At 52.4% G+C, this 27840-nt stretch overlaps 1 protein-coding gene across 1 annotated transcript; it reads left to right on the forward strand.

Annotated features, from left to right (window-relative positions):
- The first annotated feature begins 1111 nt into the window (after nucleotides 1-1111).
- On the forward strand, nucleotides 1112-27734 carry SLC45A1 (solute carrier family 45 member 1). Its single transcript, XM_010364196.1, has 9 exons — nucleotides 1112-1207; nucleotides 7680-8100; nucleotides 8667-8759; nucleotides 9185-9409; nucleotides 12885-13612; nucleotides 19294-19447; nucleotides 21410-21586; nucleotides 23080-23285; nucleotides 27315-27734. The coding sequence occupies exons 1-9, from the start codon at nucleotides 1130-1132 to the stop codon at nucleotides 27579-27581; spliced, it is 2349 nt and encodes a 782-aa protein (XP_010362498.1). The 5' UTR covers nucleotides 1112-1129; the 3' UTR covers nucleotides 27582-27734.
- Nucleotides 27735-27840: the final 106 nt, after the last annotated feature.

The following is a 27840-nucleotide window of genomic DNA, read 5'->3' on the forward strand; positions in this document are numbered from 1 at the left end:
ACGTCAGCCTGGCTGGCCTCCTCAGCTCCTTGGGTCCTTCTTCTCTTTTTGAGATGGAGTCTCACTCTGTGACCCAGGCTGGAGTGCAGTGGCGTGATCTCAACTCACTGCAACCCCTGCCTCCCAGGTTCAAGTGATTCTCCTGCCTCAGCTGAGTAGTTGAGATTACAGGCACCTGGCACCACTGCTGGCTAATTTTTGTGTTTTTAGTAGAGATGGGGTTTTGCCATGTTGGCCAGGCTGGTCTTGAACTCCTGACCTCAGATGATCTGCCCGTCTTGGCCTCCCGGAGCACAGGGATTACAGGTGTGAGCCACCGGGCCCGGCTGCTCCTCAAGTCCTTCTTCTAGTGTCACCTTCGAGGTGAGGACTCACCAACAACCCGATGGAAACCTGCAAGGCTAGCGCCTCCCTAGCCCCACACTCCCTAACCCCTTCTCTAGGGCCTTGCCATCTTCTGACATACCATTTATTTTATGTCTTGTTTAATGTGTGTGCATCTGTCTCTCAAATGTCATGCAGCTGGGTGCGGTGGCTCACACCTGGTCTTTGGGAGGCCGAGGCAGAAGGATCACTTGAGCCCAGGAGTGGAGACCAACCTGGGCAACATAGCAAGACCCTGTCTCTCTGTATTTTAAAAAAGGAAATAAATAATAAATGCATAAAATGTCACTCCCCGGGGGCCGGAACTTTGCCTTGTTTCCTGCTGCATCCCCAGTGCCTTGGACAGCTCCGGGCCCAGAGTCGCGACGCCTCCAGCAGGCCCGGCTCCCCGACTGAGCACATGGGCACAGGCTTGGCACACGCACTGCGGCATTCATGTATCAGCGAACACATGGGCATCTATTTATACATGAAGACACGAAAATGTATTCATTTCTTTTAAAATCAGAAGCAAATGGTGAGAACTGTGAAGCCGAGGGGAAGTTTTCCTCTGGGATGCTGGCAGATCTTGGAGAGCGCGCCGTCGTGCGCGAAACACCGGGATGGGCCTCCCGCGCGAAGGGCCCAGGAGGACGCCGAGCTCCCCTCCCGTCCGCGGGGCCCCAGGCGCGGCGCCGCTTTAAGGCTCCGAACCCCGCGCGGATGCAGAGGCTGCGGCCATGACGTCAGCGCCCCGCCCCGGGTGATGCTGCAGCAGCCGGGACCGCGGCCGGGCAGGCAGCAGCCCAGCGGGGACAGGGATGCCTGCCGTCTCCACCCACAGGTACCACCGTCTCCTCCGCGCCCTCCGCCCGCTCTCTGGCTCGGTGCCTGCCGGAGCGTCGCGCCCTGGGCCCCGGGGTAGTCAGGGCGCCGAGATCGGGACCCGAGGCCGGCACGGAGACCTTTGTTCCTCGTGGAAGTCTCATGAATTGCAGAGTCCACGGAGCTCCTCCGTCTCGCCCCTCCGAGGGCAGGAGCCTCGGGTCCGGGGGAAAGTGCCGGCCAGATGGCAGGGGCTCTCATCCTTGCTGGCAAGGGGACGGAACCCCGGCCTTGGCCCCAGCTCCTGATGCGCTCCTCGAGCCGGAGGCCTGGTCCCTGGTAACCTGGGCAGGTGTCATCCGCTCCCGGCTCACGTCTTGCCTGGGGCTGAGCCCTCTTGTTGACCAGGGGCCTGGCAACGCCCCTCAGCATCCCAGGTTACTTAGCGAGGGCACCGAGGACTCCCCTTTCCCGAGCGAGTCAGCACCAAGGGGAACGCTCGGAGATGGAAGCCGTTCAGCTCCTTCTGCCCTCGACAATGAGCAACTTCTCCAATTATTTCTAGAGTGACAGCCTTGCATGGTTTTCAGCTCTTATAGGGAAGCAGAGTCAGGGGCGGAGGAAAGCCACTTTCAGGCTGCACCTGGTCTGGGCTTCTGGGAAAAGTTGGCCCTGGAGTAGGGGTCAAGCTGCCGGAGATGCAAAGTGGGAAACGGCCGCGATTCAGTAACTAGCCTATTAAGTGCACCCTCCCGAGTCCGCAGAGCCCCTTCCTGGCCCGGGAGGACCTCACTGAAGAATTTTGAGAATGGGTAGAAAGAAGCATGAGGGGCTGGGCGCCGCGGCTCATGCCTGTAATCCCAGCACTTTGGAAGGCCGAGGCGGGTGGATCACCTGAGGTCAGGGGTTCTAGACCAGCCTGGCCAACATGGGGAAACCCCATCTCTACTAAAAAAAACAAAACTAGCCGAGTGTGGTGGCGCACGCCTGTAATCCCAGCTACTTGGGAGGTTGAGGCAGGAGAATTGCTTGAACCCAGGAGGTGGAGTTTGCAGTGAGCCGAGATCACACCACTGCTCTGTAGCCTGGGTGATAGAGTGAGACTCCGTATCAAATAAATAAATAAGTCAATAAGCCTGAGGAAGGGAGGTGGCCCAAGGCAAACCCGTGGCGGGAACCCATTTTCATAAAGAGAAGAAAGAAATGAGGAAATGGGCAGGGCGCGGTGGCTCAAGCCTGTAATCCCAGTACTTTGGGAGGCTGATACGGGCGGATCACGAAGTCAGGAGATCGAGACCATCCTGGCTAAAACAGTGAAACCCCGTCTCTACTAAAAAATACAAAAAAACTAGCCGGGCGAGGTGGTGGGCGCCTGTAGTCCCAGCTACTCGGGAGGCTGAGGCAGGAGAATGGCGTGAACCCGGGAGGCGGAGCTTGCAGTGAGCTGAGATCCGGCCACTGCACTCCAGCCTGGGCGACAGAGCGAGACTCCGTCTCAAAAAAAAAAAAAAGAAAAGAAAAGAAAAGAAATGAGGAAATGGTTTTGGCTCTTAGTAGGAGCGTTGCAAGCATTCAAACTACATGGACACTGATTACTTTTATTATTCATTTGCCGCTTAAACTTCCCACAACACAGTTTGAGGGATCTGTTACTTTAAACATCCTCTGTACTCTGGAAGCACAGTAGGCCCCCTGTATAACCTTTGGGGGGTCCAGGGAAATGAGTGCATTTCCTTTTGATGGAGTAAATGGTCATACGGTGCAGTAAAGATGGTCTGGCGAATGTTTGCATTTGTGTATTAAAATCAGATTTTATGATCTTAATTTCCACTTTCACCCATTTTTATGGAAACATTAAAAAATGATTTTTTTTTTTTTTTTTTTTGGAGACAGATTCTCACTCTGTTGCCCAGACTGGAGTGCAGTGGTGCAATCTTGGCTTACTACAACCTTCACCTCCTGGGTTCAAGCAATTCTTCTGCCTCAGCCTCCGGAGTAGCTGGGATTACAGGCACCCACCACCACGCCCGGCTAATTTTTTGTATTTTTAGTAGAGACGGGGTTTCTCCATGTTGGCCAGGCTGGTCTTGAACTCCCGAGCTCAGGTGATCTGCCCACATTGGCCTCCCAAAGTACTGGCATTACAGGCATGAGCCACCATGCTTGGCCTCAAAAATGAATTTCTAAAATTCTTCTTAGAATAAACATTTGTGAACAGCTTTTACTAAATGTAGTTTTAATAAAAGTGGTAATGCTGATCCCCAGATTTGAAGATGAATCCTTAGTAAAGACTTTCCCAGCCAGAATTAAACTAGGTTTAATTCTGGTTCAGATGCTAGAGAGAAGTTCATTGAGTGTGTGAGGCTCTCCCTTCTGCTGGGACAGGCTGCAGTGGGGTGTGGTGGAGGTGGCAGTAGAGTTGTCCTCTTGCAGGTAGAGAAGTGGGCCATCTACATAGTCCACTTTAAATAAGGTCGAAGAGGCTCCTCTTTTCAAAAAGACGCTTCAGGGGCTGGGCATGGTGGCTCATGCCTGTAATTCCAACACTTTGGGAAGCCAAGGCAGGTGGATCGCTTGAGCCCAGGAGTTTGGGGCCAGCCTCGGCAACATGGCGAAACCCCGTCTCTACAAAAAAAAATACAAGAATTAGCCTGGTGTGGTGGTGTGCACCTGTAGTTCCAGCTATTTGGGAGGCTGAGGTGAGAGGATCACCTGTGCCCAGGGAGGTTGAGGCTGCACTGAGCCATGATGACTGTACTCCAGCCTGGGCTAGATAGAGGGAGACTGTCTGTCTCTCTCTCACTCTCTCTCTCTCTCTGTTTCTCTCTCTCTCTCTCTCTCTGTCTCTCTCTGTATACACACACACACATACACACACACACACACACACACACACACACACACACACACTTCTGCCATATGCTGTTTAAAGCTGAAATTTTTCCACATTGGGCCACAGTTCTTCATTCCAAATTTAAAGGGAAGGTTTCTGATGCACTTAAGTTCACATTATGGTTAAAATGCTGATGAGAAAGAGCAGGAGTTATGTCTGTGTGCCTGAAGGTGGGAAGAGGCTCGGCAGAGGGATGGAAAGGGAGTTGGCCACTGAGGGCATACGTGGGTCTGTGAGCTTCGGGCAGAGTCCGATCCAACTGTCCACCTCACCTGTGCTGGGTCTCACCTCCGACTCTGAAGGAGATGGTCTTACACAGTGTTGGAACTGGCACTCTATTTCTGTGCTTTGATGAATGAAGCTCCAGGGGATGCTAACTGCTACTTGGGTTTTTGGAAGGAAGACCTGCCAACCAGCAGGTTTTACCATGCAGAAGTGCTTGAGCTAGGCCAGTGAGGAACATAAATAAGATTAGCTTTTTAAACATGTTAATCTTGATTTACTCCTTATAAATGAATTCTATTTCAAATGAAGTATTACTTGTCTACATAGTTCTTAGGTTCATCTGTTCTCTTCCTACAGGAAAGTGTGGTATTTTCCAAGGCCACAGGATAAGTCATTTATAGAAGTGACAGGAGACTCTGTCTCTGCTATGTCACTCCCTGTCACCTTGGAATAAAATCCATCTCTTAGCAAGGCTTCAAGGCCCTCCATGATTAGCTAAGACCTTTCTGAGGGCTTCATCTCTCACCCCACCCCCACTGGGCCCAACTGTTACTCATATCTCTCTTTTACCCAATGATTCCACCACCCCGGAAGGCCCTTTCCTCCACCTTTTCACCTAACTCGAGGACAAGAACTGTGTCTTTCTTTTATCTCTATCACCTCAGTGTCTTGGTACTCAATACTCAGCTGAATTGGAGGCTGGGTAGGTGGGTGGATGAGTAAATGTTTGGAAGGGGGGATAGGTAGACGGGTGAATGGAAGGATGGATAGAGGAGTGGGTGGAAGAATAGGTAGGTGGATGTGTGGATGGTTTTTGGATAGACAGATGAATAGATGAATAGAAGAGAGGATGTGTGGAAGGATGGATGGGTAGATGACTGAGTGGAAAGATGGATGAATGGATGGCTGGGTGAGTGGGTGGAAGAATGGGTGGTAGATGAATGGGTGGATGGATGGATGGGTGGATGGATGGGTTGGTGGGTGGATGGATACATGGATAGGTGGGTGACTGGATGGGTGGATGAGTGGATGCGTGGGTGAATGGGTGGATGGATGGATGAATGGATGGATGAGTGGGCGGGTGGATGGATGGATGGGTGGGTCGATAGGTACATGCATGGATGGGTGGGTGGGTGGGTTGATAATACATGGATGGATGGGTGGGTAGGTGAGTGGATGGATGGATGAGTGGGTGGATGGATGGGTGGGTGGATGGATGGGTGGGTGGGTAGATGGATGGGTGGATGGATGGATGGATGGGTGGGTGGGTAGATGCATGGGTGGATGGATGGATGAGTGGGTGGATGGATGATGGGTGGGTGGATGGATAGATGGGTGGATGGGTGGATGGGTGGATGGATGGATAGATGGATGGATGGATGGATGGATATATGGATGGATGGATGGATATATGGATGGATGGATGGATGAGTGGGTGGGTGGGTAGATGGATGGATGGGTGGATGGATGGATGGATGGATGGATGGATGGATGGATGGATGAGTGGGCGGATGGATGGGCAGATGGATGGATGAGTGGGTGGGTGGATGGATGGATGGATGGGTGGGTGGATGGATGGATGGATGGATGGATGGATGGATGGATGGATGGGTGGGTGGATGGGTGGATAGGTGGATGGATGGATGGGTGAATGGGTGGATGGATGGATGGGTGGATGGATGGATGGATGGATGGATGGATGGATGGATGGGTGGATGGATGGATGGATGGATGGATGGGTGGATGGATGGATGAGTGGGTGAGTAGATGGATGCATGGATAGGTGGGTGGGTAGATGGATGGATGGATGAGTCATTGGATTAACACAGTGTTCTTTATCCTGCTGGGATATCTCTAGATCCAATCATTTTCACCATTGGTGTCTTCCAAAGAGAAGAAACACAATCTCTGAGTGGGTAGGGTGGTGGAAGAGTTTTAGATACAAATCCGGAGTGAGGAATTTCAGAGTGATTCGTAAATAATTCATTGTCTAGTGATAGTGTGATGGAAAGCTGTAAGTTAATGTCAGAAAAAGAAGACCCTTACTTTTGAAGCTTAAAACTAATTTTGAGAGAAAGCCTGTGATATTTATCTTGGTCAATGACAAGGGCCATGATCAGAAATCAATCTTGGGAAAGTTGTCCCAGTTTGGAGGCCTATGTCTCAGGAAGGACTTCAAAGGGAATTTAGTCTGTTGCTTTTTTGTGGAGCAGGTGGGGTGGGCTGTGTCTGAGAGAATCCTGGGACCACCACCCCCCAACTCTGTTATGTTGGTGTCTGTCTCTTCCCCGCTGATCTGAGCAGCTTTCCTCTCCTTGTGCTTATAAAAGTGAACATTGGCTAAAACACACAAGCTAGCATATTAGATCCATTCTGTTAATATTAATAATCTAGATTACTTTCAAATCAGTGAAAAACAGTTCGACGCTTTGGAGCCAGTGCCTAAGTGGTGCAGGTTGCAAACCCCAGCTGGGCAGAGGACGGGAGGATGGGAGTGGAGGGGTGTCTATCTGGGAAGGCCTTGAACTTGCTCACTCCTTACCTAGGTCATGGGCATTGTGAAAATGCTTAAAAAGTAAGTTGAAGCTGGGGGGGTAGGGATCTGTTTCTCAGCTCCCCCTGGTTCTGTCCCTCTGCATTCGCGTGTTGTCTGTGACTACAGGATTCCAGAGTTTGGCTTATTTCTTTAAAGAAAGCATTTTTGAATACTGTCAAAGCCTCGGTTCTCCCCACTGGACTAAAATTCACTTGTCAGTGGGTGCTAAAGAAAAGGGGCTCATATTAAGCCCATTCAACTGCCTTTAGGGAGGGTCCCCTGGCCTACTGCGAAGGAGGGAACACAAGCGTTAGGGAGTGGAGGGGACTGGCTGTGACTCTATCTGGGGAGACAGGAGCTGTCCCTGCACCGCGAGGAAGCACTCAGGGTACCTGGGGGTGGTTCCTAACCATGCCCGGTCTCTCTTCCTCTCTGGTCCCCTGGGACCTTCAGGGAAGGGCAAAATTAGCCCTGGAAATGGGCCGCAGGTCCTAAAATAGCCTGGTGTCCTCGGAGGCCTGAGAGAAGCTGAGAGGCTCTCACTTCCTCAGGACAGTCCTGACCGAGCCTCTGTTTGGAAGATGGTCCCTTTGAGTTTGAGGTGGGGACCTGCAGGATAGGGGTCCTCTCTCTGAGTAGCGAAGGCACTGGGCTTTGGCCTCCTGGGGCAGAGGAGCTGCAGATGGGAAAGTGAGACCCAAAGCATCAACTGTGAGCAGTGGGCTCTGCTGTTGGGGGACGGTGTTTGACTCTAAATTCTGCAGTGTGAACTCAAATGTCGGGGGAGGACTACCCAGGCAAAAGTAACTGTGGTCCGCCCACGGGCTTTCCTCGCAGGGACGCCCACCAGCCCTCGCCACGATGATCCCCGCAGCCAGCAGCACCCCGCCGGGAGACGCCTTCTTCCCCAGTGTGGCCCCACAGGACTTCTGGAGGTCCCAGGTCACGGGCTACTCGGGGTCCGTGACACGACACCTCAGTCACCGGGCCAACAACTTCAAACGACACCCCAAGAGGAGGAAGTGCATTCGTCCCTCCCCACCCCCGCCCCCCAACACCCCGTGCCCGCTTGAGCTGGTGGACTTCGGGGACCTGCACCCCCAGAGGTCCTTCCGGGAGCTGCTTTTCAACGGCTGCATCCTCTTTGGCATCGAGTTCAGCTACGCCATGGAGACGGCGTACGTGACCCCGGTGCTCCTGCAGATGGGCCTGCCTGACCAGCTCTACAGCCTGGTGTGGTTCATCAGCCCCATCCTCGGTGAGCCCCAGCTCCTCCCCGATGGTGGAGGGCCTCTGGAAGCTTCCAGAAGCCTTATTGCAGCAGCTTGAGGGTCCTTGGGGGAGAAGGGAGGATCAAGAGTTAAGTTCCCCTCATTAGTCTGGGACTGTGGGAACACAGGTACTGCCGGTCATATCCCAGATTTTCAGTTCCTTATCAAAACCAGAAAATAGAACAGGGATTTAGCAGCCCCCAAGGGCTGACACCATCTCATGCCAGGCTCTCCTTGTCAGAGGGTCCAAGTCATAGCACTTGGTGTCACGTGGGCCTGGAAGGTCCTGAAATTTCTTGGATTCCCAAGGAAAGTCATGGCTGTTTAGGGCCTTAGGGTACAAAGTGGAGGATTTAAGGAGATGCCGAGCGATCTCAAGAGTTAGCTTTGGTTTCCGAGTTCAGGGTTTTGTCATTGACTCTGTTTCATCATCTTATTCTTTTGATGCACTGGGGGTGTTTGAGAGCAGCCACTTCAGGAATGTGGAGGCTGATTCGATGTCCCCATGTGCCGCGGGGAACCTGGCAATGACCGCTGGCCTGCTCTGTTTCAGGATTCCTACTGCAGCCTCTGTTGGGTGCTTGGAGTGACCGGTGTACCTCAAGGTTTGGAAGGAGACGCCCTTTCATTCTTGTCCTGGCTATAGGTCTGTTGTTTTGGCATGGAAATAAAATGGAGAGGAAAAAAAAAAGGCCCCAACTGCCTCATTTTAGGAAAATTTAAAAGAACATTGACCATAATAGTTACCCAGATAGCTCTGGACCCGCACTGGTGTGAGGCAGGGAGTGCCCGGTAACCTGACCTGAGTTAACTGTGAGAATCGATCCTTTGATCATTTTTAAAAACGAGTTGATAAAGTTCATCTCATTTCTTCTCTGCTTAATGAAATAAAAACCCCCATCCAAGTGCAAAATATATGGTGAGTTTGTAGGTGACTTTTCCACTGGGCTGTGCTTGAGGTTTAAGTTTTTAAAATTCTTGGGTCCTAAAGATTCTAGACATAAGTCGTGAGCTGCGGGGGATAGAACTGGTCTGCATTTTCTTGGGGTGACTTTGTTTCTCTGTGTCCAGGGGCACTGCTGGGCCTCTCACTCTTGCTGAATGGCCGGGACATTGGCATCGCCCTGGCTGACGTGACCGGCAACCACAAGTGGGGCCTGCTGCTGACCGTGTGCGGGGTGGTGCTGATGGACTTTAGTGCCGACTCAGCAGACAACCCCAGCCACGCCTACATGATGGACGTGTGCAGCCCCGTGGACCAGGACCGAGGCCTGAACATCCACGCCCTCCTGGCAGGTGAGTCTCCCGCAGCAGGGCCAAGGCTGGGTCTGCAGGGCTGCAGGCTTCAGACGTGTGGCTTTGGGGGCCCTTCCTCACTCCGTGATTTAACAAAGAAGCTGGGAGAATTCCAATATATAGAGAAACACTGAAGTGATTGAAAATACATATCTCGGCCGGGTGCGGTGGCTCACGCCTGTAATCTCAGCACTTTGGGAGGCTGAGACGGGCGGATCATGAGGTCAGGAGATTGAGACCATCCTGGCTAACACAGTGAAACCCCGTCTCTACTGAAAATACAAAAAATTAGTTGGGCGTGGTGGCGGGCGCCTGTAGTCCCAGCTTCTTGGGAGGCTAAGGCCGGAGAATGGCGTGAATCTGGGAGCTGGGTGACAGAGTGAGACTCTTTCTCAAAAAAAAAAAAAGAAGATACGTATCTCACATAACACCCATCAACCACAACCTATGCTGTTGACACATAAACAACAATTATAGGTCTATAAATCCAAATGTTTCTATTCATGGATTCTCATTGTTTGAGGTAGTTATGTTCTACAGTCACCACAAACCCTGAATTAGCAAACACTGAGTCTCGCTCCTAGGAAAAATACAGGGTTAGGTTCCTGTGAGCCTCTGGTCACAACGTTTTCATCAATGGATTAACATATAACCTTGTTGTATGTGTTTCTGTTTAAAACCCCTTATTTCATCTATGCCTTTGGCTGATTAATGTTGAATTGACGGCCAACAGTGCTGCAACTCACGCTTGAACAAAGCATCACTGTTGCATGCATTTTCTGCACGAGGCGCGTCCGGCCTTCTTGCACTTGGGAACGTCAGACAGCTTGGAGGCCATTTAAACAGTGAAACACCAACAGAAAACATAAAAATGTAAAAAAGGTGGCACTAAATAGACCACACAAAAAAACTCTTGTTTTGGCCAGGTGCGGTGGCTCACACCTGTAATCCCAGCACTTTGGGAGGCCGAGGTGGGCGGATGACCTGAGGTCGGGAGTTCGAGACCAGCCTGACCAACATGGAGAAACCCCATCTCTACTAAAAATACAAAAAATCAGCCGGGCGCGGTGGCGCTTGCCTGTAATCCCAGCTACTGGGGAGGCTGAGGCGGGAGAATCGCTTGAACCTGGGAGGCGGAGGTTGCAGTGAGCCGAGATCACGCTATTGCACTCCAGCCTGGCGACAGAGCGAGACCCCATCTCAAAAACAAACAAACAAACAAACAAACACCAACTCTTGTTTCCAGTGTGAGTGTGGAGACAAGAAAGCAGAGCTCAGCCCTGTGGGGCCTCAGCTGGACCACGCGCCCTTGGAAGTGCAGGCGATGTGCTGTTGTGTGCAAATCCTTGAATGATGGTGAGAGCACCGTGAGGTCTGATTCTGGTTTTACCTCACTAAATGGTAGTGAGGAGGTGAATTCACAAATACAGAATCTACAGATAATGAGGATCGAGTGTGTGTGCATGGCCACACGTGTTATACACACCATGCATGTATGTATGTATATATACACACCTGTGGCATGCTTAGTGGCAAAACAGGAGAAATGTTACCATCAAAGTCAGGAATGAGGCAAGACTGCGCCCATCCCACAGAACCACTGCCATTAGGGAGACACAAACAGAAGGAGCGAGGTCAGCCCCACTGGTCTCTGGGGCTGGACGTATGGAAACTTCAAGGGAATTAGCTGCAAAGCAGTGCAGAAGTTCAGTATGATGCTTAGTTATCAATGTGCTGTATAAAAATCAATACTGGTCGGGTGCAGTGGCCTAATCTCAACACCTTGGGAGGCGAAGCTGAGAGAATTGCTTGAGTTCAGGAGTTTGAAACCAGCTTGGGGTAATAATGAGACCACATCTTTAAAAACATAAAATTAAATAAATAAGTAACTCTAGCTTTTCTATATAAAATATTTGCCTTGTTGCAGAATAAAATGGAAGAAAAAAATTCCATTTAAAATAGCAACTGGGGCTGGGCATGGTGGCTCATGCCTGTAATCCCAGCTACTTGGGAGGCTGAGGCAGGAGAATCCCTTGAGCCCAGGAAGAAGAGGTGGCAGTGAGCCGAGATGGCATCCCTGCGCTCCACCCTGGGCAACAAGAGTGAAACTCTGTCTCAAAAAAATAAATAGATAAAAGATAAAGTTTATCTGAAATCTGACCTTGGATAAGGGTCATGAACAGCAATGATGTCTTTCAGGAGGGGAGGAGGGAAGGTAATTAGAATCACGATCGTGGGAAGTCAAGAATAATAAAACGCCCAGGGGCAGTGGGGAGGCAGAAAGACTCCCAGTTCTAGCAGAACAGAGGCAGAGAAGGGACAGGACTGGGGCTTTTAAATGGGCGTGCAAGTGAAATGAAAAGGCCCATCTGGGACAAAGGAAGGAAGATCTACAGTGAAACCTCGAAATAATGAGATCCACAGTCATGCCACCCTTGGGTATGTGTGGAAGGCTGAGCTGGGAGTGTCTGAAGCCCAGGCCTGTCCATAGAAGTTCTTATTTGAAAGGTAAACCCCTCATGTGGCCAAGTCTTCCCCAAACCAAAAATCCCATGCTGGTAGTAGGCAGGTTCCTCCTCACCAGCAGCGGTAAACCGAGAGAACCCTCCTCTCCTCTCAACACTAGACGGACTCAAAATGTGGCTGAACTCACAATAAAACAAAATACAACACCGGATCCCTGGTGGGGTGGGTGTGGTGGACGCGCAGCTGGCAGGGGTGGAGCCCTGTGGCTTCCCTGGCTTTTGCCATTGAAGCACAGAGCCGAGCTGGGAGAAGCCGCTGTGTTTGGAGGTAAATCTGCCCACTGCTGTTGGGCCCCCACAGCATCGCTCACAGTTTCTTGCCCTGCTCCGTGGCCAGGGCTGGGCTGGCCGGTGCCCCGAGGCTTGGAGGGAGAACAGCAGGAACAGCAGTGATCCAATCCTTACTTTTCTGCTGTGGGCTGATGGCTCAGAGATCAGAGAGCTGCCCGCCAGGGTGTGGGGAGGCAGGACCCGTCCGTGGTCACCAGAAGGGGTGACTCTCCTCATGGTGTTTCATGCACGGGGTCAAACACCCACATGCACACGTGTGGTCGGCTGTGTGTGAGCGATGGGGTCGGCCCTGAGCTGGAGGGGCCTTGGAGGGAGGATGCGTCCGGTGTCAGCATTTGCTCCAGGGGCCTGAAAGGTTACAGAGAAAGTGGAACAGGCAGGAAGTGGAAGGGGATGTGGGCAGGTGGTCACTGTGCTGCTGCTGGGGGTCGCGCCAGGAAGGGCCCTGCAGGTGGCCGTGCAGGACAGGAGGGAGACCTCCTCAAGGGGCCCGCCCTGGGAATCCTGTCCCATTTTGTTGGGGTTTAGGTGGGACGAGTACTGTGCCCACGTCCCTGGAATGGCCTTGGCTACCTTCGTGTCCTTCTAAGAAACGGAGCCACCACGCTTGGGGCTTCTCCTCCCACAGAGGGGAACTCAAACCCTGTCTCTTTTCCCAGGTCTTGGAGGAGGCTTCGGATACGTGGTCGGCGGAATCCACTGGGATAAAACTGGCTTTGGGAGGGCCCTGGGGGGGCAGCTCCGTGTCATTTATCTCTTCACCGCGGTCACCCTGAGCGTCACCACCGTCCTGACCCTGGTCAGCATCCCTGAGAGGCCGCTGCGGCCACCGGGTGAGAAGCGGGCAGCCATGAAGAGCCCCAGCCTCCCACTGCCCCCATCCCCACCCGTCCTGCCAGAGGAAGGCTCCGGTGACACCCTCCCGTCGCACGTGGCCACCAACTTCTCCAGCCCCATCTCCCCACCCAGCCCCCTGACACCCAAGTACGGCAGCTTCATCAGCAGGGACAGCTCCCTGACGGGCATCAGCGAGTTCGCCTCATCCTTCGGCACAGCCAACATAGACAGCGTCCTCATTGACTGCTTCACGGGCGGCCATGACAGCTACCTGGCCATCCCCGGCAGCGTCTCCAGGCCGCCCATCAGCGTCAGTTTCCCCCGGGCCCCCGATGGCTTCTACCGCCAGGACCGTGGACTTCTGGAGGGCAGAGAGGGTGCCCTGACCTCCGGCTGTGACGGGGACATTCTGAGGGTGGGCTCCTTGGACACCTCTAAGCCGAGATCGTCAGGGATTCTGAAGAGACCCCAAACCTTGGCCATCCCGGACACGGCCGGAGGAGGGGGTCCCGAAACTAGCAGGAGAAGGAATGTGACCTTCAGTCAGCAGGTAACAGCAGATGTCGGGGGAGCTGGGGCTCAGAGGGCAGCATCGGGGGTCCCCCTGGTCAGTTACATGACGAACAGGGAGAGTCCATCCAGGAAGAAATTCCTGGCTGTCATGGAGGTATTGTCAAGTGCTTTGGCCTAAAGAGAAAAGCCTTAGAGGCCAGGCGCGGTGGCTCACGTCTGTAGTCCCAGCAATTTAGGAGGCTAAGGCAGGAGGATCACTTGAACTCAGGAGTTTGAGATCAGCCTGGGCAACATGGTGAAACCCCATCTCTACTAAAAATACAAAAAGTAGCTGGGCGTGGGGCACACATGTGTGGTCCCAACTACTCTGGAGGCTAAAGAAAGGATGGCTTGAGCCCAGGGGTTTGAAGCTGTAGGGAGCCATGACTGCACCACCGCACTCCAGCCTGGGTGACAGAGCAAGAACCTGTCTCAGGAAAAAAAAAAAGACAAGCCTCAGAAACATGACGTCTTCCCCTGCATGTTAGTGAACAAGTTCTGGGCCTGAGTCCACCTATGAGTGAGTGAGTTCAGAGCATTTGTTAGGTATCAGGTGGTTTAAAATCCTGGCTGGGAGCGACACAGCTCTTTTAAACACTTATGTTTGCCCAAACGTAATTCAGGCCGGGCTTGTCCTGCTAGTCAGTTTCTTACAGGCATGGTGTGCACCCCACTTGTTCCTGGTATTTTTCCCTAGACATCCGGGCTCCAGCCCATTTTGGCAGTGGGAATCCCATGCCAATACATCCAAGTCTTCACTGACAGTGAACCTGCAGATGTATCTGGGATCATCCCTCCTGGTGCCTGACATCGGTTCACTCCTGCAGGCTGTACAAATGGGAATCTCCGGGGCAGTGCCATCTTCCGCGAAGGCCAAGAACCTTCCAGAAAGCTGTTTAAGTTGTATTTTCTATATGTCAGATGAGCTGCAAGACCACCAACTGATCTGTGGGGTTTCATGGGCTGATTTTTTTTTTTTTTTCTGGAGACAGAGTCTTGCTCTGTCGCCAAGGCTGGAGTGCAGAGGCATGATCTCAGCTCACTGCAACCTCCACCTCCCGGGTTCAATGGATTCTCCTGCTTCAGCCTCCCGAGTAGCTGGGACTACAGGCGCCCACCACCACGCCCAGCGAATTTTGTATTTTTAGTAGAGACGGGGTTTTACCATGTTGGCCAGGCTGGTCTTGAACTCCCGGCCTCAAGTGATCCTCCCACCTTGGCCTCCCAAAGTGCTGGGATTACAGGCGTGAGCCACCACACTCAGCCAGAATCCATGGTCTTTAAGTAAAGAAAGGTTATTCTCGGCCGGGCACAGTGGCTCAAGCCTGTAATCCCAGCACTTTGGGAGGCCGAGACGGGTGGATCACAAGGTCAGGAGATCGAGACCATCCTGGTCTACACGGTGAAACCCAGTCTCTACTAAAAAATACAAAAAACTAGCCGGGCGAGATGGCAGGCGCCTGTAGTCCCAGCTACTCAGGAGGCTGAGGCAGGAGAATGGCGTAAACCCGGGAGGCGGAGCTTGCAGTGAGCCGAGATGGCGCCACAGTGAGACTCTGTCTCAAAAAAAAAAAAAAAAAGAAAGGTTAGGCTGGGCGTGGTGGCTCAAGCCTGTAATCCCAGCACTTTGGGAGGCCGAGACGGGCGGATCACGAGGTCAGGAGATTGAGACCATCCTGGCTAACATGGTGAAACCCTGTCTCTACTAAAAATACAAAAATTAGCCGGGCTCGGTGGCAGGCGGCTGTAGTCCCAGCTACACGGGAGGCTGAGGCAGGAGAATGGCGTGAACCCGGGAGGCGGAGCTTGCAGTGAGTGGAGATCGCGCCACCGCACTCCAGCCTGGGCGACAGAGCGAGACTCCGTCTCAAAAAAAAAAAAAAAAAGAAAAGAAAGGTTATTCTCTTATTTAAAGTAGACATAAGAGTTACTGGCCTGCCCACCCCAGCGGGCGTTGCAGGAGGAGAGTGCATTTCAGGAGGAATGTGGTGTTCCGGGTCCTACAAAGCCGAGTGTCATTTGCCTGGTTCTTCGAGGGAGGCAGCTGGAAAAGCGGAGCAGCCGGGAGACCTGGCCCAGGAGACGCCTCCCTTGGCCACAGAGGCACGTGGGCCGTGTCTCCTAAATGAAGTAGACCCTGCTCTGCCTGGCCCTGTCCCACTGGGTTTAAATGGGACCCGGTCCTCAGTTCATTTCCCCCTCAGGGGTTCACATGTCCTGTCTCTGCCTAGATGACTTCCCTGATTTAGTCAGAGGTTAACTGGAAATGGGGCTTGCACTGTTCAATGGGGCTAAGGGCAGCTCTTAAGTTAAGGGAGGGCGACAGAGCCGAGCGAAACAAAGGCAGAAGGCGACGAGAAGCAGCGAAGAGACAGAAAAGAAGCAAGGAAACGGACCAAGGAAAACGGAAGACAAAGAGAAGAAAGAAAAGAGCAGAGCAAGAACGAAAACTCATATCCTTCATCTATCTCCTCTCTATTCTCCTCCCCTCCCCTTCCCTTCCCTTTCCCCTTTCCTTTCCTCTCCCTTCTCCTCTCCTCTCCTTTCTTTTTTCTTTTTTGATTATTTTGTCTTGTTTTGGTTTTTACTTACTTTTTAAAAATATAGAGAGATGGGCTCTTACCGTGTTGCCCAGGTTGGTCTTGAGCTCCTAGGCTCAAGCGATCCACCTGCCTTGGCCTCCCAAAGTGCTGGAATTACAGGTGTGAGCCACCGAGCCTGGCCTTGTTTGGTTTTGTTTTGAGACAGGGTCTCACTCTGTTGCCCGGGCTGGAAGGCGGTGGTGCAATCACGGCTCACTGCAGCCTCAATCTCCCAGGCCTGAGTGATCCTCCCATCTCAGCCTCCTGAGTAGCTGGGACTACAGGTGTGTGCCACCACACCCAGCTAATTTTTTTATTTTTTGTAGAGATGGGGTCTCACTATGTGGCCCAAGCTGGTCTTGAACTCCTAGGCTCCAGCGGTCCTCCCACCTCAGCTTCTCAAAGAGCTGGGATCCCAGGTGTGAGCCACCACACCCGGCCCCATTTTCTCCTTGGAGTGAGCAGGCTGGTGCCTTTCGTTTGCTTTTCTCTGGTGTGTGTGGCCGGGGTGCGTACAGTCTCAGCATGAGGAAGGTCGCTGCCTAGGCATGTGCAGGCCTCACAGGGACATCTACTGAGGCTCCTGGTGGCACTAAGGACACAGAGAGCTCCTGTCTAGAAAGGGTTTGAGGAACTGGGAATCACTGGAGAGCCAGGAAAGCCCATCCTTATGAAGGAAAGGAAAGAGGTTTTCTTTTTTTTTTCTTTTTTGAGACGGAGTCTCGCTCTGTCGCCCAGGCTGGAGTGCAGTGGCCGGATCTCAGCTCACTGCAAGCTCCGCCTCCCGGGTTCACGCCATTCTCCTGCCTCAGCTACCGAGTAGCTGGGACTACAGGCGCCCGCCACCTCGCCCGGCTAGTTTTTTGTATTTTTTAGTAGAGACGGGGTTTCACAGTGTTAGCCAGGATGGTCTCGATCTCCTGACCTCGTGATCCGCCAGTCTCGGCCTCCCAAAGTGCTGGGATTACAGGCTTGAGCCACTCCACAGCGCCCGGCGGCAAAGAGGTTTTCTAATTGCTCAGGTCGAGGGCGCCGCCAGCCTCGTCATGGATGATGACCGTGTAATTAATCTTGCCTTTGGCAACACTGGATCATCCCAGACTGTTTCAAAAAGTTCAAACTGGCTTTAGATTCAGTTCTTCAGGTGTGACTGAAAATCTCTGGCCAGACATGGTGGCTCATGCCTGTAATCCCAGCACTTTGGGAGGCTGAGGCAGGTGGATCATGAGGTCAGGAGATGGAGACCATCCTGGATAACATGGTGAAACCCTGTTTCTACTAAAAATACAAAAATAAAAACTTGGCCCGGCGTGGTGGCGGGCGCCTGTAGTCCCAGCTGCTGGGGAGGCTAAGGCAGGAGAATGGTGTGAACCCGGGAGGCGGAGCTTGCAGTGAGCCGAGATCACGCGGCTGCACTCCAGCCTGGGCGACAGAGCGAGACTCCATCTCAAAAAAAAAAAAAAAAAAAAAAAAAAAATCTCATCTTCATCCCCTTTTTCCGTTTCCTTTCTCCATAGAGTGTAATTTATGCATCAGTGCCTTGAGGAAAGTAAAAATCATGAGCTAAATATAAACACATCCAGGCTCAACGGAGACAGAGGCGTAACTGCAGCGCTGTTCCTCCGCAGGCGTGGGGGATGCGCTCTGCTGATGTGGGTGTCCTGGGAGCCGTCACTGCGGCCTCTCCGCTTCCTTTCCCACCGGGAGTGTCCAAGGCCGACCGCACCACAGACACCCCAGTGGAGTGAGGCAGCAGCGCGTCTTTGCTCTCAAACATCTAAATTCAAAAACGACCAGTTCCCCAAGGTGGGAGGGAGGATCACTTGAGACCAGGAGTTTGAGACCAGCCTGGGCGACATAGCGAGACCTCATCTCCCTAACAGTTTTTTTAAAATTAGCCAGGCGTGGTGGTGCACGCCTGTAGTCCCAGCTACTCGGTAGGCTAAGGTAGGAGGATCACTTGAGCCCAGGAGGCTGAGGCTGCAGTAAGCCATGACCGCACCACTGCACTCCAGCCCGGGCGACAGAGCAAGACTCTGTCTCTAAAACAACAACAACAACAAAATGACAAGTTCCCCTGACTGGAGTCTGTACCCTAAACCCAAGCAGGGCTACTTGGAATGAAACCTTCTCATTCCAGGAGGAGTTTGCAAACCTAGTGAAGACGTCCATGGAATGTTGTTCTTGGGCCCCGGAAAGAAATCGAAGCCCCTCGCACCAGTTTCCATCCTGTTGACCACGGGGCTTGTTGTGTGTTGTGTGAGCCCCTGTCAAGGGCTGAGGCACTCGTGTGGGCAGGGCCACCCTGTCTTCTGTGTGGTGGAGGTTCCACCTGTCCAGAGAGAATTTTGAACACATGTTCCTGGTGGCCACCTTGAAATAAGTCTTTCCCAGCCTTCTCTTATGAAAAAGAAAGGACTGGCCGGGCGCGGTGGCTCAAGCCTGTAATCCCAGCACTTTGGGAGGCCGAGATGGGCGGATCATGAGGTCAGGAGATCGAGACCATCCTGGCTAACACAGTGAAACGCCGTCTCTACTAAAAAATACAAAAAACTAACCAGGCGTGGTGGCGGGCGCCTGTAGTCCCAGCTACTGGGGAGGCTGAGGCAGGAGAATGGCGTAAACCCAGGAGGCGGAGCTTGCAGTGAGCTGAGATCCGGCCACTGCACTCCAGCCTGGGAGACAGAGCAAGACTCCGTCTAAAAAAAAAAAAAAAAAAAAAAAAAAGAAAAGAAAAGAAAAAGAAAAAGAAAGGACTTCCTAAGTGTTTGGATCTGAACTGACCCACGTGTTTGTATTTCAAATGTATTTTGCATTTTGCAAAGTCTTATCTCACTCCCTGTGGCACAGATCATGTCCTGTGGCCAAACTGTAGGCATACCCGAGATGAAATTCTAGTCTTAGCTGGCCCGGGGCCTCGGAAGCGATGCCCTGAAGCCGTTCCTCTGAGGTTGGGGTCCATGCGGGGCTCATGGCGTCTGATAAGAAGACAGACCCGTGCGGTGTTTCCGAGAACGCATTCCCCTGAGCAGAGCAGGGTCTGTGCTGCCTGATGGGGGTGCGGGGCTCTGATGAGGGGTTTGTGGGCTCTTCCCAGGTCGCCAACATCCTGCTCAACGGCGTGAAGTACGAGAGTGAGCTGACGGGCTCCAGCGAGCGCGCGGAGCAGCCTCTGTCCGTGGGGCGCCTCTGCTCCACCATCTGCAACATGCCCAAGGCGCTGCGCACCCTCTGCGTCAACCACTTCCTGGGTGAGCTCCCGGCCAAGCCTCCCCATAGTCCCAGTCCTGCTCAGGGCTCTCACCCCACTGGCCTCCCAGGATGCCCCTGAGCCTCCCTTCCCAGAACTTTTCTATGTTCACCAGCCCCCTACAGCAGCACCAAGGGCAGGCCTGGGGTGCCATGGCTGCCCTGGAGGGCTTTTCTCCGGGATGCCTGCCCTGGACAGCCCCAAACTAAACCAGGTGTCACCATTGAGAGCCACATAGCTCACTCTGGATCCGACACCTGAGTCTCCACAGAGCCAAAATTCTTATTACCTGAAGCCCTTTGGACAACTCTCTAGTGAAATGATGGACCCACACCTTCCCACCTTCCCACCTTCCAACTTTGTCTTGCTCTGTCTTCAAGCACAGACCCCACACCTGCCTGCCTGTGTCTATCGCCGTTCGTAAATTCACACGGCTCACCTTTGAATGACCATTGAAAAGCACCAACTTGCATTTCATTCCATTTACTCTCTTTTCGCTGTTGAGTGGTTGAACGTTTGAACATGATTCAGAATTTGAGGCCGGGCACGGTGGCTCACGCCTGTTATCCCAGCACTTTGGGAGGCCAAGGCTGGTGGATCACGAGGTGAGACAATTGAGACCATCCTGGCCACCATGGTGAAACCCCGTCTCTACTAAAAATACAAAAATTAGCCAGGCGTGGTGGCGAGTGTCTATAGTTCCAGCTACTTGGGAGGCTGAGACAGGAGAATTGCTTGAACCCAGAAGGTGGAGATTGCAGTGAGCCGAGATGGCGCCACTGTACTCCAGCCAGCCTGGTGACAGAGCAAGACTCCACCTCAAAAAAAAAAAAAAAAAAAAAAAAAAGATAGAAAAGAAAAGAAAAAAGAATTTGAGATAATCTAGGCTCTCATATATTGTGGGACGTAAATCAACATGACCTTCTAGAAGGCAATTTCGTAATGGGTGAGAATCTTGAAAATGGTCCTACCTTTTCCCCCTGTGACCTTACTCAGTATTCCATGCAAGCCCGTAATCAAAACTCTATTCAGAATATATGTGCAAGGTACTGATCACAGCATGGCTTAGGACAGCCACAGACTGCGATCGGGGATAGAGATGTCAAACAGTTGGGGAAGGGTTAAATATATCAGGGTGCACCCACACTGTGAAATATTCTGCTGCCATCAAAACGAGTCTGTTTAATAATTCTCGATGGCACAGAACATTGTAGATGATAATTCATTATGGTTCGAGAGGGCCTGTAAATACCACCTTCCTCTACCAAAGATGGAATTCCCATGGTTCAAGGAACGGAGTGCTAAGCACATCTGCCAGCACATCCATGTCTGTGCTTCCCGGTGGATTTCTCCCAATTAAATGGACCCCCTCCCCTGTATCGCCCACGTAGCTGGAGCACCTCCACTGCTACCCTTGCCTCATGTTTATAGAAATATATGGTGATTTAAAATAAGAAAAAATAATTGTAAGGAAACTCTGTTAGTCTGTTCTCACGCTGTTAATAAAGACATACCCAAAGCTGGGTAATTTATAAAGAAAAAGAAGTTTAATGGACTCAGAGTTCCACAAGACTGGGGAGACCTCACCATCATGGCGGAAGGCGAAGAAGGCACAAAGGCACATCTTACATGGTGGCAGGCAAGGAAGGGGGCGTGTTCAGGGAACTGCCATTTATAAAACCATCAGGTCTCATAGGACGTATTCATGACCATGAGAACAGCATGGGAAAGACCCACCGTCATGATCCCGTTACCTCCCACCAGGTCCCTCCCGTGACACACAGGGATTACGGGAGCTACAGTTAGAGATGAGATTTGGGTGGGGACGCAGCCAAATCATATCAGAAACGAACACAGTTTTAATTGCTCTTTGCTTTTATAACCAGTAGATGCGTGTTGGTTAGAGAAAGGGCAGAGTGCTGGCCTTTGCCCCCGAGGTCATGAACCCCTTTCTTTCTTCCAGGGTGGCTCTCATTCGAGGGGATGTTGCTCTTCTACACGGACTTCATGGGCGAGGTGGTGTTTCAGGGGGACCCCAAGGCCCCGCACACGTCCGAGGCGTATCAGAAGTACAACAGCGGCGTGACCATGGGCTGCTGGGGCATGTGCATCTACGCCTTCAGTGCAGCCTTCTACTCAGGTACCTGCCGCCAGCCAGGCTGGCACGGCAGTGAGGGCTTTGGTTGGGTCCCTGGAGCATGTGAAGTGAAGGCAGGTTCATGTCCTTATGATTACAGACACTACATCCCAATTTGGGGGGTGCCACTGTCTTTCCCGGCTGCAGGGCACTGGGCCTGGGGGAGCCAGACTGAAGAAATGGAGCCTGTGGGCCTCAGGCCTCTGAGAGCTGGTGGCCTACGGGGCACGGGTGCTTGTCAGGACCTGACTACACCTGCAGGCCATAGCAAGGGTGAAGTGGGGGCTCGGGGGGAACCCTGAGGCCATTCCCAGGCAGCATACTGTCTGCCAGCCCCCAGCTCCTTCCCACTTTGATTCAGGGAGCAACCTGTCCCCGAGGAGGTGGGGGCAGGGGTGTGTGATCATGGAGCGTGGGGGTGGGCAGGGGCCAGGGGCCCAGATGACTTTGAGGTTCTCTGTCTGGGTACCCTTGGAGCACAGTGCTGAGTTCACACCAGGGCAAAGCCGAGGTGCCATTCCCATGGGGCCTGGCTGGTAGCGTGCACCGGGCAAATTTTGTCCCAGAGGTCCACACACTTTTTCCACAAAAGGCCGCAGAGTTGGTATTTCCAGCTTTGCCGGCCCAGCGGTCTCTGTTGCAGCCCCTCACTGAAAGCCACAGACAGGGGAAACCGAGTGGGCGTGCCGTGTGCCAATCAAACTGCACTGTGTTCACTGAAATACGAATTTAATGTGATTTTCACGTCACAGAATATTCATCTCTTTTTGATTTTTTAAATTAATTTTTTTTTAAATTTACAAAACTAGTCTGCAGATTGGACTTCGCCTTCGAGCCATAATCTGCCAAATGCTTTATTGTAGTTGCCCCCATCTTCATGGGTTCGAGCCCCAAAGTAGAGGGTCACTGAGGGGCTGCGGCAAGAAGAAATTTGTCAGATCTCACTTGCCAGTCCGCGGGGCGGCACCTTGGGTGTTGGGTTCCCCCATAGCCGTGTGGCCTTGGGGCGTGGGGAACTGGCCCCATTTTGTCGATTCTAGGGAGCCCTGTTGCTGATATCCATGCTGTCCCGTCATCTTGGGGGTGTAAAGATGGTGGCCGATGACGGGATGGGCTGCTGTCGTGCCCATAATTACACAAGAACACAGAGGTTTAGCTCGAGACCCTCAGTCCTTGAGTCTTTTTGGTGTCACAACCCCAAGATCCCTCCACCTGCAGAAGCCCTGGGGGACCTGACCTGAGCCGGTGTGAACAGGACACCCTGGTCCTGCCATCCATCCAGACAGCCCTGTCCTGGGCACCCACCAGAGTTACTGGGGCGGTCTCTCAGCTACCCTGGGTCCCCCAGGAAGTACTTTCTGGTCTGGGGCAAGTGGCCTGCCAAGCCAGGTCCCACCACTACTAGCTTCAGGTCAGCCTCAGGGAGGTAGCGCTGGAAGCTGAGTCCCCGGAGGCTCTGGCCGTGTGGCACTGCTCACCCTCTCTGTGGCCCGCAGCGATCCTGGAGAAGCTGGAGGAGTTCCTCAGCGTCCGCACCCTCTACTTCATCGCCTATCTCGCCTTCGGCCTGGGGACGGGGCTCGCCACCCTCTCCAGGAACCTCTACGTGGTCCTGTCGCTCTGCATAACCTACGGGGTTTTATTCTCCACCCTGTGCACCTTGCCCTACTCGCTGCTCTGCGATTACTACCAGAGTAAGAAGGTAAGTGCTCTCCCTTGTCTTGCTTCGGGTCCGCTTCTTGGAGAAGCCCCTCCTGAGAACTGTCCCCCAGGACCAGCGGCACAGTCTGCAGAGCCTGGTGCACAATGACAACTGTCAAGACAGCAATGGCAGAGCATTCAACCAAGGGCGGCCCTTCTGAGCATGGGGCGTGCCCCCTGCCTGTAATCCCCTCACTGCTTCCTTAGCAGAAGCCTCCAGCTCACCCAGCCTCTGGGTTGGGCTCTGTCCTTTGCCCGGATGCACGGAATGGGAGGCTGCCCCTTCCTACTCCTTTGTCAGGTCACGGGGTCTCCTGTTGACGCCTGTCCCAGCCATTCAGGGTGGGGCTTATGGGGAGGCAGCGAAGCTCAGAAAACTCAGCAATCCAGATCAATAACATGTTAATACAGTATTTTTAAAATTCAGAATTTTTGCCAAAAATCCATGCAGAACAAAAACATCAATTTTTCTTTTTCTTTTTTTTTTTTTTGAGATGGAGTCTTGCTCTGTCACCCAGGCTGGAGTGCAATGGCACAATCTCGGCTCACTGCAACCTCCGCCTCCCGGGTTCCAGCGATCCTCCTACCTCAGCCTCCCAAGTAGCTGGGATTACAGGCAGGCACCACCATGCCCAGCTAACTTTTTATATTTTTAGTAGAGACGGGGTTTCACCATATTGGTCAGGCTGGTCTCAATCTCCTGACCTCGTGATCTGTCCACCTCAGCCTCCCAAAGTGCTGGGATTACAGGCGTGAGCCACCGTGTCCCGCCCAAAATTTTAAATACAGGATCAGTTCACCTAGGGACTCTGATAGTCAGCTCAGCTCCTGAACCTTGAGGCGACATCCTTTTTCTCTGTGGACCTCAGTTCTGTCCTTGAATCCTGACCAGATGTTTCTTGCCCTCTGGTCTCAGAATTCTCTAGGCTTCTTATTCCTTGATCCACTTGCCAGTTTTATCACGTCACCCTTGTTCCTCATGGCTTCCCATCCAGCCGTGGGTCTTAGGTGACTGTGTCATTTATTAGATTCTGGCATGCTTTAATAACAGCTGAACCATTTCATTACTTGGATAGGCCTGAGTACCTTACCAAGCAGATTAAAAGGATATGGTGCCCATCCTTTAGAAAAGAACAGCTAAAACCTTGTTATGGATTATGAATTTCGCATACAGAAAAATAATCAGGCATAAATTAAGAGGGGGCTGGGCACGGTGGCTCACGCCTGTAGTCCCAGCTACTTAGGAGGCCGAGGCAGATCACGAGGTCAGGAGATTGAGACCATCCTGGCTAACACAGTGAAACCCCATCTCTACTAAAAATACAAAAAATTAGCCAGGTGTTGTGGCGGGCTCCTGTAGTTCCAGCTACTCAGGAGGCTGAAGCTAGAGAATGGCGTGAACCCTGGAGGTGGAGATCGCAGTGAGCCAAGATTGTGCCACTGCACTCCAGCCTGGCCAACAGAGCAAGACTCTGTCTCAAAAAAAAAAAAAAAAAAATGAAATTTCACTTCACATAACTTAAAACATGGCTGTTTCAATCAATGAAACTCAAGTTTCTCCTGGATCCCAGAATTCAACCTGTATTTATAAACGTATAATATATTTAGCTACTATTTTGTTTAAATGAACTCGTTGGGCTAGGTTGGTAAATGTTATAATTTTTACTATTTTCTACAGAGAAAATAGTTTCTAATTCAAGTTGGAGCTATCTGTGCAGCAGTTTCTCTACAGTTGTACATAAATGTTTTTACTATAAAATGACCTAATGTGTAAAATACTACTGCATGCCATAATAAAGATGGCAATACTTTCAAAAAAAAAAAAAGAGAGGATCAATAACAGTGCTGAGCCACCCCATATTGGAATCTGAGGCAAAAAGAAAAATGGCATTTAAAAGTGCCTTAAAAGGCCGAGTGCAGTAGCTCATGCCTGTAATCCCAGCACTTGGGGAGGCCGAGGCGGGTGGATCACTTGAGGTCAGGAGTTCAAGATCAGTCTGGCCAAGATGACGAAACCGTGTCTACTAAAAATACAAAAATTAGCCGGGCATGGTGGCCCGTGCCCATAATCCCAGCTACTTGGGAGACTGAAGCAGGAGAATCGCTTGAACCCAGGAGGCGGAGGTTGCAGTGATCCAAGATTGCGCGACTGCACTCCAGCCTGGGTGACAGAGGCTGCGTAAATAAATAAACAGGCTGGGCGCGGTGGCTCACGCCTGTAATCCCAGCACTTTGGGAGGCCGAGGCGGGCGGATCACAAGGTCAGGAGATCGAGACCATCCTGGCTAACACGGTGAAACTCCATCTCTACTAAAAAATACAAAAAATTAGCCGGGCACGGTGGTGGGCGCTTGTAGTCCCAGCTACTCGGGAGGCTGAGGCAGGAGAATGGTGAGAACCTGGGAGGCGGAGCTTGCAGTGAGCCGAGATCGCGCCACTGCACTCCAGCAGGGGGACAGAGTGAGACTCCGTCTCAAATAAACAAACAAACAAACAAACAAATAAATAAAGTGCCTTAAATTTTTGTTGATATTTTGCTCAGCATAGACTTTTAACAGCTGTATTGAGATATCGTGCACCATCTAATAGCGTGTGACGTGCACCGTTCGGTGGTTTCGGCACACGCAGAGTTGTACAACCGTCACCACCATCAATTTCAGAACAGTTTTGTCAGCCCAGGAAGAACTCGTCAGCTGTCACCCCTCTGACCCTCCCACTCTACCAGGCCTAGGTAACCACTAACCTACTTCCTGTCCCCATGGACTTGCCTATTTGGGACGTCTCCTGTGATGGAGTCAGGCAATCCATGGCCTCTTGTGTCTGGCATCTATGGCGCAGCTGTAGGCTTCGAGCTCCATCCATGCTGTTTCCTGGGTCAGGGCCTCATTCCTTTTTATGGTCACATAATGTTCCCACCATAATTTTCTTTTGCAGTGACTTTGAAATTTTAAAATGCTGCATTGAAATATTACCTGGACAGCCTGGGCAACATAGTCAGACCCATCTCTTAAAAAAAAAATTAAAAATTAGCCAGACGTGGTGGCATGTGCCTGTAGTCCCAGCTATTCAGGAGGCTGAGGTGGGAGGATCACCTGAGCCCAGGAGGCTGAGGCTGCAGTGAGCTGAGATTGTGCCACTGCACTCCAGCTTGGGCAACAGTGCAAGACCCTGTCTCAATAAAGAAAAAGAAAAAAGAAAGAAAGAAAGAAAGAAAGAAAGAAAAGAAATGTGACCTGGATTACTGAGTTTCTCTCTCTCCCTTTTAATCTCATGCCTCAGTTGCCTCCCCTAGGCCTGGGCCTGATTTGTTTTAAGGAGTTTGGAGTCTGACACGTTCAGCTGGGCTGGCCCTGAGCACAGCCCTTCTGATGGGGGTAGAACTGGCACGGGGAAGCCGCAGGGGAGGCCCAGGCTCCCAAGTCACAGCAATGCCCACTCACCCAGCACCTTGCAGGCCGGCTGGTGCTGGGGGAGCTGAGTGACAGAAATCCATGCCACGGCTCCCCACTGTCGCTCTGCACAGACCACACTCTCAGCCACTGTCTCCCAGCGTGGCATGCAGGGAAGGGAGAGTGAGTGACGTGTCCAAGCTGGAGGCCACGAGGACCTCAGAGCCTCAGACAGAGGACCAAAGGGCGTCATGTGCAGAGGACTTTGTGGGGAGCGGTGTTGAGCAGGTCCCATCTTGGACGAAGGTGAAGGATGGGATGGTGGGAGTGGAGTGGCCGCCTGGCTGTGCAGATTGGTTTTCTCTGGGTGAGAGGACGGGGAAGAGCTCAAGTGCTGAGCGGGGAAAGTGTCTCCGGCCGCCTCGTCTGCCCCATTAGTCACGGATTCTTTTCATCGTCGTCATCTCTCCAAACACAAATATTGTTAAACTCTTGGCTGAACTCCCTGTGCACGTCGGCACTGGAAAATGTGAGGCCGCTGTGCGTGGGCCGCTCAGGCCTCCTGGGCTCACAGGACACATGGAGCTCGGTCACCTCGTGCTGCGACGGGTCTCGCTGACACGTTTCTTCCTCTGGGTCAGTTTGCAGGGTCCAGTGCGGACGGCACCCGGCGGGGCATGGGCGTGGACATCTCTCTGCTGAGCTGCCAGTACTTCCTGGCCCAGATTCTGGTCTCCCTGGTCCTGGGGCCCCTGACCTCGGCCGTGGGCAGCGCCAACGGGGTGATGTACTTCTCCAGCCTCGTGTCCTTCCTGGGCTGCCTGTACTCCTCCCTGTTTGTCATTTATGAAATTCCTCCCAGCGACGCTGCAGACGAGGAGCACCGGCCTCTCCTGCTGAATGTCTGACTTCGCAGAGCCTCGACTCTGGACACGCGCCTGCACCTGGGGGTCTGCAGCAGGCCGACCAGTGAGGACCAAAGGACCTTGGTGGACAGGGGGACAGGCTGCCTACTGGAATGTAAATATGTGATAAAATAATAAACGACAGCGGCAAAGCCTGCGGTTTCAGGCATTGCTCTCTGGTGGCTGAGAGGTCCACAGGGGATTGAGTTACCCTCCTGAGGACTTGGGCAGGGGGAGGTTTGTAAGAATCTTTTTTTTTGAA

Source organism: Rhinopithecus roxellana, chromosome 12 (assembly GCF_007565055.1).
Source record: "Rhinopithecus roxellana isolate Shanxi Qingling chromosome 12, ASM756505v1, whole genome shotgun sequence".
Classification (NCBI taxonomy): Eukaryota; Metazoa; Chordata; class Mammalia; order Primates; family Cercopithecidae; genus Rhinopithecus; species Rhinopithecus roxellana.